General features: G+C 51.1%; 6 protein-coding genes across 6 annotated transcripts; 2 read left to right on the forward strand and 4 right to left on the reverse strand.

Annotated features, from left to right (window-relative positions):
* Positions 1-1,066: 1,066 nt before the first annotated feature.
* M431DRAFT_36398 (hypothetical protein) lies at positions 1,067-1,754 on the reverse strand (the record flags this gene model as incomplete). The annotated part of the gene is made up of 2 exons (XM_024914588.1): positions 1,067-1,279; positions 1,371-1,754. Coding segments are annotated over 2 exons (597 nt in total), but the record flags the coding sequence as incomplete, so codon positions are not given.
* Positions 1,755-3,524: 1,770 nt separating this feature from the next.
* M431DRAFT_76871 (hypothetical protein) lies at positions 3,525-5,509 on the forward strand (the record flags this gene model as incomplete). The annotated part of the gene is made up of 2 exons (XM_024922505.1): positions 3,525-3,646; positions 3,778-5,509. The coding sequence occupies 2 exons, from the start codon at positions 3,525-3,527 to the stop codon at positions 5,507-5,509; spliced, it is 1,854 nt and encodes a 617-aa protein (XP_024778948.1).
* A 641-nt stretch (positions 5,510-6,150) lies between these two features.
* M431DRAFT_76526 (hypothetical protein) lies at positions 6,151-7,237 on the reverse strand (the record flags this gene model as incomplete). Its single annotated transcript, XM_024922473.1, has 2 exons — positions 6,151-6,552; positions 6,611-7,237. 2 exons carry the CDS (start codon positions 7,235-7,237, stop codon positions 6,151-6,153), a joined length of 1,029 nt encoding a protein of 342 aa, XP_024778949.1.
* A 1,406-nt stretch (positions 7,238-8,643) lies between these two features.
* Positions 8,644-10,514, reverse strand: M431DRAFT_544606 (hypothetical protein; the record flags this gene model as incomplete). Its single annotated transcript, XM_024921167.1, has 4 exons — positions 8,644-9,500; positions 9,567-9,854; positions 9,923-10,236; positions 10,304-10,514. The coding sequence occupies 4 exons, from the start codon at positions 10,512-10,514 to the stop codon at positions 8,811-8,813; spliced, it is 1,503 nt and encodes a 500-aa protein (XP_024778950.1). The 3' UTR covers positions 8,644-8,810.
* Positions 10,515-13,369: 2,855 nt separating this feature from the next.
* Positions 13,370-13,922, forward strand: M431DRAFT_77005 (hypothetical protein; the record flags this gene model as incomplete). Its single annotated transcript, XM_024922530.1, has 2 exons — positions 13,370-13,525; positions 13,611-13,922. The coding sequence occupies 2 exons, from the start codon at positions 13,370-13,372 to the stop codon at positions 13,920-13,922; spliced, it is 468 nt and encodes a 155-aa protein (XP_024778951.1).
* Positions 13,923-14,481: 559 nt separating this feature from the next.
* M431DRAFT_1900 (hypothetical protein) lies at positions 14,482-15,332 on the reverse strand (the record flags this gene model as incomplete). Its single annotated transcript, XM_024913196.1, has 3 exons — positions 14,482-14,888; positions 14,999-15,241; positions 15,320-15,332. 3 exons carry the CDS (start codon positions 15,330-15,332, stop codon positions 14,482-14,484), a joined length of 663 nt encoding a protein of 220 aa, XP_024778952.1.
* Between the last annotated feature and the right edge of the window lie 428 nt (positions 15,333-15,760).

Here is a 15,760-nt window from a genome sequence, read left to right on the forward strand (position 1 = left end):
GACGAGAATGGGAAGAGGGCGACAGAAGGATTTTGTTCATGTCTATACCAGCCATGGCGGGATATCCCACCATGTTGAAAAGGTCTCCCATGGTGATGGCGTAGAATAAGGTTAGTCGAGAAGTATAAGAGTATCAACAGACATGGAAGATTCCGAAACAAAGTATAAGAAAAACAATTAACTGCGAGGAGGCGGCTTGAAGCTTTTGAAGAATTTTGGCCGCCAGTTGATGGGAGATCGCGACTATAGCAGCGCGTCAATCATTGAAAGGCACATGTATCTCGGGACATGAATGCATGCAGTGGACGGCTGAATATTCGACCAATTGAAACTGCAGTGAGTCCGCCTTGTATTATCAGACGGCAATTAGAGCATGCGCCATTTCAGCCTCTGATTCGCCCCGAGAAATCAACAGCAAGACGCCAATTGGCCATTGTTCTGGTGATAAAAGTAAAGCAGACTTGCGGCTGGTTCAGGAACAGAGAGAGTTGGAGTTTAGTGGCGGTGGACAAATGCGTGTGGAGACGGTGGAGAAGGCGTAAGAGGGAGGATTCAACCGATTTGCTGGAAGTTTTCGGGGGTAAGCAGAGGCGCACGTGGGTGGTGAGGAGAGGCGATGCGATTTGTTGATTTCAGTGATGATGCTTGAAGATTCAACTGATTAATTGATGATGTGGTTGAGGCTCAAGCATCTGCAATTGGGCGGATCAACATGTCTGTCAAGGGAGCAGAATGAACCAAGACACAGACAAGACAAGGTACAGGCGAAGTTCACAGCAAATGAATAAAAAAGACAAAAACCATTGATTGGTAAAGAAGAATCAGTTCCGTTTTATTAAAACTCCCATGTCATCATGCATGCTCTCATGACTGATAAAAAAAAAGCAGACTTTATATAGCGCCCCTTAGTAAGAAAAAATTCCCAATTTTCCCCTCCGAATCCCCCTTTTTCCTCTTAAATCATCAAGGCACCGCCAGCAAGAAGCATGGACAGACCAGTCAGGGCGCTGCCCAGGTTGACCGCAGAAACGGACCATGAAGCATGCAGCGCGTTGGCAGCGTTGGATGTGCTGGCAGCAGCAGCACTGCTCTGAGTGGTCGAAGCCGTGGTGGAAGTCGAAGGCGATCCGGTGCTGGTGCTGTTGGAGGAGCTGCCAGAGGCGCTTCCAGACACGAGGGCAGAGAGCTTGGGATCGCTGGCAAAGGACGCGGTGACGGTTGCGTTCTTGCAGGCGCTAGGAGGGTCGACGGATCCAGAGACGAAGTTGGCGGCAACGCACTGTGTTTGTGGTTAGTCTTGATTCAGAGACATTGGATTTCTGAGACATCACCGTCCCATGGCAACACAGCCTGGAAAAACATCAACATACCTGGTAGAGGAGACCGTCAGGACCATCAGCAACAACGCCGACGACGCCCTTCTTGCCGGCCCAGCCGGAGGGCAGAACAACTTGAGGCTCGCAAAAGTTGCCCAGGCCGCTCTGCTGGACAATGGGGAAGATTTGCTGCCAGCCAGACTCGCCGGTGCCGTCGAGGGTGGCGCGGAACAGCCACGAGGTCTGCGGGTGGGTTGAGCGCATGGCCAGCGAGTCGCCGCCGACGTGGAAGTCGACGAGCTGCTTGGAGCCGGACGAGACGTCGGGGGTGAAGCCGCCGCAGGGGGAGGTGCCCTCTTTGTCGTCGTCGAAGCCGATGGAGGTTGGGTAGTTGAGGAGGAAATGGGCCGAGGAGACGGAGGCCAGGGAGAGGATGGCGGGGAGGATGGCGGAGGAGCGCATCTTGGGCGGTTTTTTTTGGGTTGGTGGATGGGTGATGAGAAGAGAAAGGTATGAAGATGGAAGACAGATGAGACAGAGAGATAGAGAGAGAGAGATTGGAAAGCAATTGAGAGCTGGAGAGAGGTGGTTGAGGGGGAGAAGCTTGGCGAGGCTGCCAGCTGTATTTCAACTTATAGCAAACACATGGAGAACAGAACAGGACAAACTGCAATGCTCCACCAGGGGCCCTTGGAAAGGGAGATGGCGCCACTAAACAATGGGCTCTCCGGACTATGTATGACTACGAGCGGCAGGGGGGGGGGGGGCAAAGATTGAAACGGTAGCTTGGATCAAGTTTGAGCAAGATTTCTTTGCAGCTTCCGGGTGAGACGAGAACGATACGGGAGATTTGATTGTACAAGAGTCAAGTCATTGGGAGGGGGAGACTGTAGCAAACATGGAGGCTGAATCCGTCACGGATGGGTTGAGCAATGTCTCACGGCCTTTGATGGAAGATCTACAGAGTCATACAGTAACAGTACATGCCAAGTACTAACATAACCAACTGCCAAGCGAAAAGAAGGCCCCGATTGCGGTACATAGAGTGAATAACAACAAGAATTTACATCAAATATTAAGCATACCGTCTTTCTCCAAATCTTCCAGCCAGTCCAAAAGAGAAAGTCGGTTTCCGGATCCCGAATGGCGGGGAGGCTAAAACAGGGACCAGGCGCACAACCAGCCAATCACACGCATCCGCGTTACCCATCTGAGAGCATTTGAGCAAGTTTATCCAAAGCGTTTGCGGCGGATTATTTTTGGTTGGGAGCAGCTTTGAGGGTTTGGCGTCTTTTTTGAAGCTGGGAGGAACAGGGACGGAGATGGTGCCGGATAGAATCTACCGTGGAAGGGAGAGATGAAATCGATAGTTCTCTCTTGTATTACTCTTTGGCTGCAATCAATGTCTTGGGCCGGCCTCGTGGCACCTCGAACGTTTGCAACGCTTGCCTTGCACCTGAAACCACACATCTACTCCACCACTTCTAACAAACCACCAGTTCTTCTTCTTCTTCTTCAACATCACCAAACTTTTCTCCTCTTCAACCTCTTTATATCTTCTTTATTTTAAGCAACACCTACACACAACAGCCCTGGCATTAAAATCTCGGAACCGTCCGCTTCCACGCAGCTTGGTCAGCAGAGCACACAAGCATCTCACTCCAAACACACAACTCGTATACCTTGCTTGCTCCAGCTTTTAGTCCAAACAAAGAAGAACAAAAAAAAAACTCCACACCATAAGAACAGTTCAAACCCAACCCCACATTTTGGCTCCGTGAGCGAGTTAATTTGGGTCGTGTTCTTTCTTGTTGCTCCGCCCGCTTCGCTCAGACAAACCTGCTCATATTACCTTATACCTCTACCCTCTTTTGCTGTCTTGTCACCTGGATCTCGGAACACGGCAAGGAACAAGTTTGACATTGTCGTTGTCGTTGTCTTTTTCACACATACAAGAAGAGTAGTAGAGCGACACGAGCAGGTAAAGGAGGATTTTCCGTCTTGTCGGTTTTGATAGCTCAAGACGAAAAATGCATGGTTGAAAGGCGCCAGGTCTCTCTCACCTATTCACTATTGACTTGACGTTATTCTCCATCTATCCTTTGTTTGGTTCTCATCATCGAATCGTTATAGATAGATATTCGCATCTTCGCATATCCTCTCACAGTCTCTCTCACCATGGATGGCATGGACATGAGCGGCACTGGCATGACGGGCATGGGCTCCGATGTCAACCACCGCTTTGCCCGCGCCTACTGGTACATTACAGCAACCGTTGTCGGATCGTTGATGGTGGTTCGAGGCGTCAATCACGTCGGCGCTGTGAAGAGGTATGTGAATCCATTCATCTACACTCTACTCTGCACTCCAGATACACCATATCACATCATACCCCCCCTCTTCAACTCTCCCCCCTCTCTCACCTCTTCAACTCTCAACTAACTCCTCTCTTTTCAAACAGACTCAAAGCTGCTCGTACACAATCATCCCCCCATCCAACCCGTCCCAATGGCCCCCTCAGCCAGTCCTGGGCCACCGCAACCGCCATGGTCCGCGAAATCTCCCATCCCCAGCTCTTCATCCCCCTCCGCCACTTCACCTGGCTCACGCCCCCTCCCCTCGGCCGCGTCCTCGTCCTGCTCTGCTACTGGGCCGTCATCATCTACTTCATGACCTGGCGCTCCATCGTCCACGACGTCTACTTCTGGGAGCGCATCGGCTACCGCAACGCCTGGGTCACCCTCACCCAGCTCCCCATGCTCTTCCTCCTCTCCACCAAAGTCAACATCATCGGGTTTCTCATCGGCACCAGCCATGAGCGTCTCAACTGGCTGCACCGCTGGGTGGCCCGCACAATGTTCGTCACCTGCACCGTCCACGGCTTCAACTTCTGGACCGAGTGGGTGCGCGCCGACTTTGTCGAGCTCGAGCTGGACGCCATGCCCATGGTCAAGTACGGCCTCGGCGCCTGGGCCATCCTGCTGTGGAACGTCGTCGTCGGCTTCGTGCCTATTCGGAGGATCGCCTACGAGCTCTGGGTGGTGCAGCACGTTGCGGCGTCCATCGTCATGCTGGTGCTGGTTTACTTGCACATCCCCACCAACGCCCGCTTCCTCTTCTGGCTGGCCGTCTCGTTCCTCGTCTTCGACCGCGCCGCTCGCTGGGCACTTCTCCTGTGGCAGAACCTGCGCATCAAGGCCGGCGGATCGGCTTGTCAGGGGCGGAGGCGAGTTGGCCACCAGATCCTCGCCCGAGCCGTAGGCGACTCAACCACCGTCGTCACCATCAAGGACGTCCACTTCGACTGGGCTGCTGGCCAGCACATTTACCTGTGGATTCCGCGATTGGGCCCCCTCGAAGCCCATCCTTACACCATTGCCTGCGCGCGCAAGATGGAGGGAACCTGCTGCTGCAACAGCGTCCAGCTGATCCTGCGCAAGCACAAGGGCTTCTCCAAGCGCATCCACAACTACGCCTCCAAGAACCCCGAGGCCTCACTCATCGGTTTCCTCTCCGGCCCATACGGCACGCCTCCCCGCTGGGACATTTACGAGACAATGGTCCTCATCGGCGCCTCGACCGGAGCGTCCTTCACTCTGCCTCTTCTAGAAGCCGCAGCCCAAGCCGACTCCGTGGGATGCGTCAAGCGCGTCGAAGTGCTGCTCGTCGCCCGAACATTCAAGGAAATCGAATACTACGTCCAACGCGCGCAAAAAGCAGGCGAATCCCTCGTCCAGAAGGGCGTCACCGTCAACGTCCACGTCGCAATCACAAACTCCGCCCTCGGCACCGACGGCCTCCCCCTCTCCCGCAACGACAGCAGCGCCTCCCGCATCTCTGCTGTCTCCGCAGCAGCCAGCAACACGAGCTCCGAACTCGACGACGACATTAAAGGTGCCGCGAAATCCTGCTGCTGCGACAACAAGGACGCCAGCGCCGCCACCAGCAGCGAAAAGGCTCCTCCGTCAAGCCTCCCCGTCATCCGCGAATACACAACCCGCCCTAGCATTGAGCAGCTTATCCGACAGCCTGTTGAGGCTGCCTATGGCGAGACGGCTGTTGTTGTTTGTGGAGGCCCGGAGATTGTAACTTCGACGCGCAACTGCGTGAGCAGGTTGAGCGATGAGCGCGCGGTGCACAAGGGGACTGGTGCGCAGGGCATTTATCTGCATGTCGAGGAGTATTCGTTTTGAAAAGGGGTATATTATGAGTAATGACGGACGTGTGTATATGGAACAGGAATATATATCATATAGGAGTTGGCGGCGTAAATTGTGCAAGTCTAGATATTTTCTATAGACGAAATAGGGCATAGGTATCAAGGATAGTTCAAGGGAGCTAGCATTAGTAACGATGAGAAAGAATATATATGATACAAAAAGCAGTCTTGTAATTTCGAGCATGAATATGGTTGATATTCATTATTAGTTGTAGGTATACATACCGTACTAGGTGTAGGTAAGGTTGATAGTTTAGTTGCTGTGACATGATGTAGAATACATTTCGACATGACTCAATCAAGTCAATAAATATCCAGAAAACAATCATTGTAGCTTCGCGCAAGCGCAATATGCAGTATTTCCAAGATATACACAACCCTCGTCCCCCCGAGAGAACCCAAGCCTCTCGTTGTCGTCATCGTCATCGCCATGGATTAAAATGTGTTATACAAATGGTGAAAATTGCGGGCAAAAAAAAAGAAGAAGAAGAAAATGGTCGCCATGTTACAGTTTCAGTGAAGTCTTTACATCAGGCCCAACTGTTGTCGATACTCGCAGAGCCGTGGTGTGTATTTGTACATGCAGTGCAAGAGTAATTCATCGCAATGCTTGCTCTACAATGAGCCGTTGGCGAGCCTGGCATCGCCAGTGCCCTCCAACAGAGACTCGGCCTCGGCCTCTTGGTTGTCCTCTGGCCCACTCGACTCGGATCGGTCGTCCTTCTTGATCCGGTAGACGACAAACTTGTACATGCTGCGCAGCAGGCAGTAGAGCCAAAAGAGGTTGAGGGCCTGCAGCGAGGCCAGCAGGGCAAAGGTGATGATGTTGGAGATCCAGCACTTATACTGCTGCGTCTCCCAGTTGAGCTCGTAGGGGCCCACGGTACGGAACTCAGTAAGGACGGAGTAGAGGATGCGAAGATTGATGTAGTGGCGGAGATAGCACCACACGATGATGTTGGAGACGTAGACAGGGACCACCAGCGGGCTGTCGATGTAATGAAGCGACTTTGACAGCTATTAAGGGAATCTGGGTTAGTATCATTTATACAAAAGAGACGATCGTCACACGTACTGCAAGAAATACATCGCTAACGTCATGTGTAATGTAGACGGCAACGCCCATGTGCGTAAAGTGGAAGCGGTAGCTCAGCCCAATGAGCGCCAGCGTCACCACATGGTGCGCCACCAGCTCCTTGTAGTCCTTGCGCGGCTTCTCGAAGCCAAGAAGCATCACAATGCCCTGCTGCGCCCAATACGCCGCCTGGAAGAGGTAGTAGAACTTGAAGGCAGCCTCGTGAGAGCGGTGCGGAAAGTCCTCGTACATGCCGGCCGTGTTAAAGTACCAGACGGGGCTGCGGCTCATAACGTAGATACCCGCCGGGCCCATGCAGCTAAAGTAGATGGCCGTGTACATTTGCTCGGCGAAGCGCATCTGCTTGCCCTTGCTCTTGATGCCGTTGATGCGGCCCAGCGGGATGAGCAGCTCCTGCATCATCAGCTCGCGGGTAAAAGACAGCACCACTGTGTAAAAGGACACAAAGGCAACGTCCCAGAGCCCCTTGCCATAGTGCACAGGCAGCGTTGGGTCGAGATGGGCCTTTGGATTCGGCTGCTTGTACGACAAAAAGATGAAGTGACTGACGGGGTTGGACTCGGTTGGGTTGACGGCATAAGCGGCAGCAAAGATGATGAGCAGCATCAGGGGAATAGCCCAAGTATTTCGCACGGAGAAGCGCGCAAACCGTCTCAGCAGAGACCGGGCCTTTCGTCGCTTCTTGCGGTCCGTCGAGAGGCGCGAGGAAGAGCCATTGGGCGTGACAGCGGAAGTTTCGGTAGCTCCGGAAAGCTGCTGATGCTGCCTCTGGCTGAGGCTTTGGGATTGGCGTTGGCGAACAGCCTGAGCTGGTGAGGAGGAGCTGAGCAACGGAGCGGCGTCGAGCCGAGCCATTGCTGCGAGAAAGGGCTTAACGGAGGTGATGTAAGCAAAAAAAAAAAAAAAAGGAGAGAAAAAAAGGTTGAAGTAGAAAAAGGAAAAAAGAAAGTCTGGTGATGGTGTTGTGGAGGGAAGTTTTGTGGCAGCACATGCCTTAAAAGGGACAAGGTCGCGGGGTGGTGTGCCCGAAAAGCGACTTGTACGGTACTTGGAGCTTTTCAGGCTAGGATGGGCTGAAACGGGCGTGCCATGGCCAACTAGAGCCAGCTAGAGCCCGTTATAGGCACTAGCTTCTAGTGGGGAGACGGGCGTCTGAAAGTACCAACTTGGTATCCCGGAATGGCTGGCAGCTCTGATCAAGTACCGGCTGCTGCTACAGCGAAGTCCCGGCCCGACAGAGAAGCGCCCGATGACGTCTTCAGACAGCCAGCCCTGGATCCGGGAATTTCGGTGCAAGATTTAAATCCAATTAAGAAAAAGCCATCAATCCATTCTATATCACAGCCCCTAGAATGCTTATTGTAAGACCACTGCAAATACCTGTAAAACTCTCCTCTTCCTGTCTCCCATAATGCTATCGTTGGAGTGTCCATGTACCGTCGATACTTCCATCACATGCTTCTACCCACTACCTAGTAGCTGAGTTAGACCCGCTGCTTGTGGGATCAACATGGACTGATCCAATGCTTTTCAGGGTTCAAGACGCTAAAATCGCCCTTTTTCAGGGCCATCACGATCCTAGTGATGGGCATCTTGGTGCTCCTGGCTAAAATCCCCCCTAAATCACGGCTGCACGGGTTCCGCGGGCTCGGGCTCCCTCAAAGGATCAATAGGCACGAAATCCTTTCGACTGCCGCAACTGCATGCGTTCGGAAATTATTCAATGTTATCTCCACAAGCTATGCTCTATCCTGTGTTAGCAGCTGCTGAACCGGTGTGACTCTCGGGGTTGCGGGTGGTGGCTATCGCCGATTTGGAGTCTCGAATGATAGGCCATAGAAGATAAAAAATGCTGTGATCTTGACGAGGGCACATGTACACTCATAAACAACTACCTCGATGATTGTGCTAACAGCCAGTACTCTAGAACCTATATGGCCCCTCTTGAAATCCATCTAGAACATCATGGACCGTGCCATGCCATAATACAAAACAGTTCATATCCACCAGTTCAATATCTGGTGTCGAACAACATGAAAGGCCGTTTCTGCTTTGCAGTTTAGGCTCACTGGTATCAAAACCGCGTAAATCAAGCCATGCCAACAAGCTTACCCAAACTCCTAAAACCCCCTATTCCATCAAATCATCCGTAAAAAACAACAGACAACCAAGAATACATTCAGGTAGTCCATCGACGCTGGGCATCAAGCCGGTTGAGAAGCTCCTTATGCTCGCTCTGACCAGGCAGATGCAATCCGCTCGAAATGGCGTGTGTGCGTCTATGGTGGCACTCCCAACCATTCAGACCGCCTTTGTCCGTCTGAGTTTCGTTTCCTTTTTTCATGACTTTTTCCTTTTCCGCCAGCAGCACCTTGGGCTCTGATTTGGCCTCGTACACAGTCCGGGCCCAGTAATCGAAGTTCTCAAACTCGACCGGATCTCTGCCCTCAAACTCGGTCATCTCGTCCTCGCCGACGTCGCTACGAATATCGTCGGCGTTCTTGCCGCTGAGGACTCGCACTGCGACCTTGAGAATGGCGTAGGACCAAATCACCATGAGGCCCTGTAGAGCAATGAGGAACGTAAAGAAGCCGAAGAAGATGCTGCTGTTGGCACAAATCATGCCTTGTGGCGAGTGAAATGGCTCGAGTAGAGTCCATCCGGTGGTAGACTGGGGCAGAGGGCCCTGAAGATTTGCCATGGATCCTTGAAAGCACTCGTGTGGCACGAGGCGACCGGTATCGTAGTAAACGCTGAATATGACCATGAGGAAGAATACGTGGCGAGTCGCAAGCCAGATGACGACAAAGACGCCAAAGAGGCAGTCGCAGAGCTTTCTGTAGCCCAGGTATTTGGCGCACTTGGCCAACTGCAGACAAGGTGTTAGCACTGTCTCTTCTCTGGAAAAGGAGAGGGAAAGGGGCCTAGACGTAACTGGAAAGATGAGATCGACAACATCCATGATGATGAGAGTCAGGTTGCCAACGCGCGTGAAATGGTACGAGTAAGAGGCGGTAACCAGCCAAATGGTGGCAAAGTGATGAATAATTGTCAACCAGTAATCCTTGCGCTGCTTCTCAATGTGGACGACGAGCATCTGCTGGAGCCAAAATGCCAGCTGCGTAAGAAAGTAGAACTTCATGGTTCCGCTAATCTCGCGGCTGGGCCAGCCGGTCCAGAGCTCGGTCATGTTGAGATAGTAGGGAGAGGTATACCAGATGTACTATCGATGCCAGTTAGCCATCTATAGTGACAACGGGCAGATGCAAAGATGGGAAATGAGGAACATACAAGACCAAGTGGCCAAAAGACGGAGTAGTGGATAATGTTCCATGCCTGTTCAGAAAAACGAGCCACGTCTTTCTTCTTGGAGATGCCGCCACGTCGCGCCAGAGGGCAAAGAACAAAGCACATAACAGCATGGCGCAGACCAGTGAATAAGACGACAAAGAAGGCGATGAAATATTGGTCATTTCCGCCGTTTGCATACAGTCCAGTGTCGGGGTTGTAGTAGGAGAGCTCGAAGAAGGGCCTCGTGTAGACTCGAGATTTGGGGATTATCAAGTGGCTAAGAAAGAGGAGGGCCAGGAGATTAATTGCAACGGCTGGTTATCCTCAACGTCAGTATTTCCAAGTCAATTCAGTGGAAGGGGGCTCATGATGGCGGCTCACGGGTTTGGCTATCGACCAGCGTCTGCTTAACAGTGCGGCATGGGATTGTCCGGCTCCTATACCTCATGACAACCTCGTGCACGTTGTCACGGACAGGCAGCTCGATGGGGATCATGGGGTCCCTGGGGGTAGGTTTTATTGTTGGAATGCCCTTGGGGTCGTTGGCATAGCCGACATAGTCGTCCGCCGTGTCATCTATCTTATCGCCCATCTTCGGTGGCTGGATGGTGATGGTAACGAAGAATCAAGCACTCTCTGCAGATGATTAAGATTTAGTGTGAATGTTGCTGAAAGAGGGAAGAATCGGCGCGATTCCTAGATGATAAAGGATGGATTGAATCAAGGTTTGGTTCAAGTCCAAGATAGAGTCAAGTGTTGTTGGTTCGTCTCTGCAAGATGCGTAGTGAAAGTTTCCGAGATGTTTTGATGAAATCTCTGCTTCCTCTGCGCAAGGAGTATTTGTGAAATGGAGAAAATAAAAACATAAGAAAACTTGATGGAAGAATCCGAAACTTGGTCGCCTGGACAGCTGGAGAGTGGGTTCAACGGCTGCCTCAATCTTGGGACTTCACTTTTTGGCCGTTTGCCAGATCCACCTCGCCAGAGTGAATGTATCTACCGTTGCTCTGGGCAAGCAGACAAGGCTTGGCGTATAAAGTATAAGATTTCAGCCCCGAGGTTGGGTAATTGTCTTAGGCCATCGGCAGGCAATCCGTACAATTTGGTAAAGGTTTGGTGACAAGCAAAGAATAGTGAAGTGATGCGGACAATCTTTTCGATTTAGGAACCTATCCAAATGGAAACTTGATGAAGGAGATAGGGGGAGGAATCTCCAAGGCGTGCCTGTTGTGACGACGCCATCGTGTTTCCCCTCTCCTAGGTGAGGATGTGATGGGCCTTGTACATCTTGTATATGGAGTTTGTGGTGATTGGCGCATTTATATTCGTCATGGAGAATCTATTCGAGTTTGTTGCGAGCAGATAGTTTGTTTAAAAACCGCGCCGAGTCCCATGATGTAGTTTAAGCTTTGCAGTGCATCAGGACAGTGTACATGTATACATGCGCATATCACGACACGCCTCAGAATTAGATGCTTGCGCTTGAAACTCGCATAATGGTATAGAGATTCTATTTCCATATACCTATGTGTGATTCATGGAGCTGACAAGAGCATGATTAGAAGGTAGATGCAGATGCATCGTGTTCAGACTCTGTTCACCTCTGTGCGACATCCCGATACAACACGCATGTTCACTGCCAAAGCCATGCTGCGTGTAAGAACAGTCCAGTTTGTCATCGCATACATGCGCCTATTTTGTTTCTATACGTTTATGAGTAATTTTGGCTTTTTGATATTGAACCTAATCTAGTGTCCCGTATCAGATCTATATGTCGCTTTTGAACTCTGTACGCGGATCGATTCTGCGCTGATTCATGTGGCGGCGGCAACACAACAAGCCATCAGCCCAGAAATCCACAGCACTAAATCGCGGCCCGGTGCCTTAAATGCGGGTACGAGAAGCCTCCAGTCCTTGGCCATCTGTAGTAGATGAATGGCTGAGCGTACAGGATGTACTGCAGCATCAATTGTTAATGTTTGTTTCGATCTTGATCTTGATCTTGCTCTTGTGCCGTGCCGAACCCGGCTTGTGCTGCCTCATGTGAGGATGCCCTCATCGCCGGTACTACTAAAACCACCACTGCTTGTACAAACTCGTATTAGTATACTATTATTGAACCCGGGAACCAACACGAACATGGCCACTGCCGTCATCCGCTAAGCATCATCATCTCACGGGCATCCGTGCGTTAAAAGCTCAGTTCATGTTCCCTCCCTTGCATCCCCGCGCCTCCACCAACACAATGGCAGGGATTTTTGGCTGCATTCTAGGCCCCAAGGCTCAGCGGCTATTGCTCCCCCCAGCCTCTGTCAATGCGTTTCAGCGGCTTGAATCAAAATCGAATTGGCATCCATTCCAGACGTCTGATGCTCATTGAAACTGGCGACTCTATACTCTCATAGTACAGGCAATAATATCGCGAGCACGTACATCCATGTAATACTCTGGAGGGCGAGTTTCACCAGAATCTGTCTGCCTCGTCTACTCTACTTGTCTATGTACTCCCAATCCCTGTAGATGATCAACTGCCAGACATGGATCCAAGACACGAAATGGCTGCATCGTATCGGCTTGCGTAAAAGGCAATCATTTGCTAGTCTGCCCAAGCTGAAAATGACCAGAGACACGAATCAAATCAAGCAGCAAAATGTGCCGCATCGAATCCCGGCCAGTGTAGCCGCCTGGCAATTCATTGGCCCGTTATCCTCAGATGGTCCAAACAACATAATGCTGCCGCCAGCCACCACTTGATTTGTTGTTTACCTACATGTCCATATGTTTCTTTTTCCTCTCCGCCATTTTCATTCTCCTCATTGCCTAACCCCTCCTCCGTATTCTCTTCTCTTTGTACAGCAGTATCTTATCTCTGACTCTCCCTCCAACAAATCCATACGAAAAAAGAACAGCCTGCTGCATGCAATATTCACTCTCCATCACGCACAGACCCCCTGCATCTAGCCCTTGGCCCTTGATTACTTCCGTCATCCGATCCTGCATACGATACGGCATTTCGTGCTTTCGTGCAGACAGACGTGGGAAGCAAAGATTGGGAGGGGAGCTCACGTGGGAAGCAAAAGCGCCAACCATTGACAGCTGATTGATTGATTGCCTGTCCTATCCTGTCACTGTCACTGTCACCGTCACGCCCTGTCACTGCCCTGGCCTGCTCGTCTATTTTCAGCTCTGCCCTTCAGCTCTCCTCTATTCTCCTCTCCTCATCTACATACAGCATCTTTCCACCAGTGCCAAGTCACAGCACATCAACCTTGCTTCTTCATCGTCATCTTCATATTCATCTCCATCGTCTTCTGAATCCACCCATGTCGACTCCATTCATGAAACCATCGTGAGCATTTGGAGACTGGCCCGCTGTTGTGCTCTCTTCCATTCTTCTATTTTTACCTCCACCAACCATTCAACATCTCCGCTTTCCCACGGCCCCAAATGACGAGAGGTTACTGTCCAAGCGCCTATGGCATCGTTCAGATGGTTGCCCGCGCGGTGGGCTGGATGACGAGCGTCACGACGTTGGTGATTCTGGCATTCATCATCAACCAATGGGCAGACAAGGGCGGTGCCATCGCGGCTGGCCTCGTGGGCGTGAGTTGTTCTTCAATCAATCAATTCAATTGTTATCCCCATCGTCATCGTCTGACCTAATCTAACCTTGCTCCAAACGGTGCAGTCCGCCATCGCCATCCTCAATGACTCGTGGATCGTCGTCGCCAAGCTCGATCGTGCCCTGGGCTTCAACCCACTCTCGCCCGCCCGTGCGCTCCTCCATGATCTCTTCGCTCTGGCCATTTCGCTCGGCGGCATCGTCATGATTATATTCTCGCGCTACACATACCAAGCCGATGGCTTTGCCGCTCTCGAGAGCGATTCGTCGCCTCAAATCACAGGCTCGGCGGGAGAAACCGACGTCATCAGCAGAGAGGGCTTTTCGCAGAATAAAATGCTGTCTGTTGCGGTGTGGATGCTCACAGCTGTGGTGTGAGTATTGCTAGGCACTCACTCTCATCCTGCATCGCGGTCGCTGACTGGAGAAATAGCATATGGAGATTTATATTCATCGTCTGGGGCGGATTTGAGTGTTTTTTCGAGTTCCGACACATTCACCACACGCGACCCCGGCGACGAGAGCGGCGAGAAATGATTCAGGTCTAAAGATGGCCTAGATGGCTAAACACAAACACATTGATGCATTTACCTGGCGTTTAACGGTTGACATTATTGGAGTTTGGAAGGATTTACAGGGTACATGTTTGGTGCTATGGCTGGCAAGGATGGTGGATTCTATGTTGTACACATCAAGCAGTGGCTGATATACCCTCATGTGATATGAAGAAGCGCTCATGGCTATGTATTCATTTGTCTTCCCTTCAAAATGGACAGCGCGCACAAGGAATTCTGAAATAAACAAACAATTGATTTGTTAAATCCCAACTCAAGACCCAATTCGATTCATGGCCTCCACCATCACATTATTTATCCATCGTCTATACAATCGCGCAAAAGAAAAAAAGAAAAAAATCAACAACTCCACAGAGACCCTCTTACTCCTGTCTTGTAATTTTTGCTTGCCTGCTGTTGATGAAATAATACAGCGGTAGAAACAAGATGGAGCAAACCACAGTCACACCCGTGGCATACAGCTGCCACAGAAACACCAGCAGCGGCCCCAGATACGGCAGAACAAAGGCCACAAAGTCGTTTGTCTGGTACAAATCCTCCTGGCTGGCAATGTAGTATCTCAGCCTCTCCTGTCCCGGGCCCGCCAGAGCAGACGAGTTTCGACCGTCGGGTTGGTATTTCGGCGCCAATTGGCCCGGCTCAGACGAGGATCCTTGGGTGAGGCGCAGGACGGAGAGAAGCTTGACGGATGAGCTGTGGAAGGGGACGAACCAGATGGAAAATGTCTGGCGGATGGAGACGTAGAGGGTGTTGTTGCGCTGATCGAAGACTGTGTGCGGCCTCCAGGTTAGCAGAAGGCGAGGAAGACAATATGCGCGAGACATTCGGCACACCGCTCATTCTCACGACAGGATCAAGAGTAGATTGGGGCAAACTTACCGGATGAATCGACGGTGAGCTCAATTTTCGGGCTCAGCGTGCGATACCAGCGATAGATTCCCAGGATGAGCCAGCGCGAGTCCAGATCCCTGGCCAGCGGAATGGAGCCCTTGGAGATGGACGGGACGCGACAAAAGGGATGGATGAAGGTGGCGTTGGAGAGAAAATACGTATTGAGCGTGTCTTGCTGCTGCTGCGGCGAGCCCTTGGTGAGGGTGTTGATGACGGCGGCGATTTCTTGGACTGGAGAATTTGCGAAATTGGTTTAGCTATGAGCACTGAAGGAGAGGAAGAGGGTTTTGTGGTGAGAAAGTGAAATACCTGGATTCTCCATGATGCTGCTTCTGGTGGTCTTTTGTTGTTGTTGATGGCGAATAATTAACATAGATTGATGGAATTGAGATGTAAGTTGCATGTGAAAAGTGCAGATGCCGAGTCTATGATTTATTACGACCTCTCAGTATTTCGCTTGATTTTCCTCGGTTTCAGGGATCTGATCCTGCTTAGCCCAGAAACATGGAACCGCGCAATCACATGCAAAATCGCGGCCATCGCATCGCGCATCATCTCATGCCAGAAATGGATCCATGAGTTCATCCATGTGGGGAGCGTCTCATTGCGGCCGTGACGTCACCATCACGATTGCTCAATGCGTTCAATTATATAAATAAACAGCAAAAGTAAATATATAAGACCTCAATTCTTCTATTTCCCATCATTTCAGCTTCATATTTCCGTGGTCTTCTGATTCTGAAAGTTGGA

The sequence above is a fragment of the Trichoderma harzianum genome (genome assembly GCF_003025095.1).
Source record: "Trichoderma harzianum CBS 226.95 unplaced genomic scaffold M431scaffold_2, whole genome shotgun sequence".
Taxonomy (NCBI): domain Eukaryota; kingdom Fungi; phylum Ascomycota; class Sordariomycetes; order Hypocreales; family Hypocreaceae; genus Trichoderma; species Trichoderma harzianum.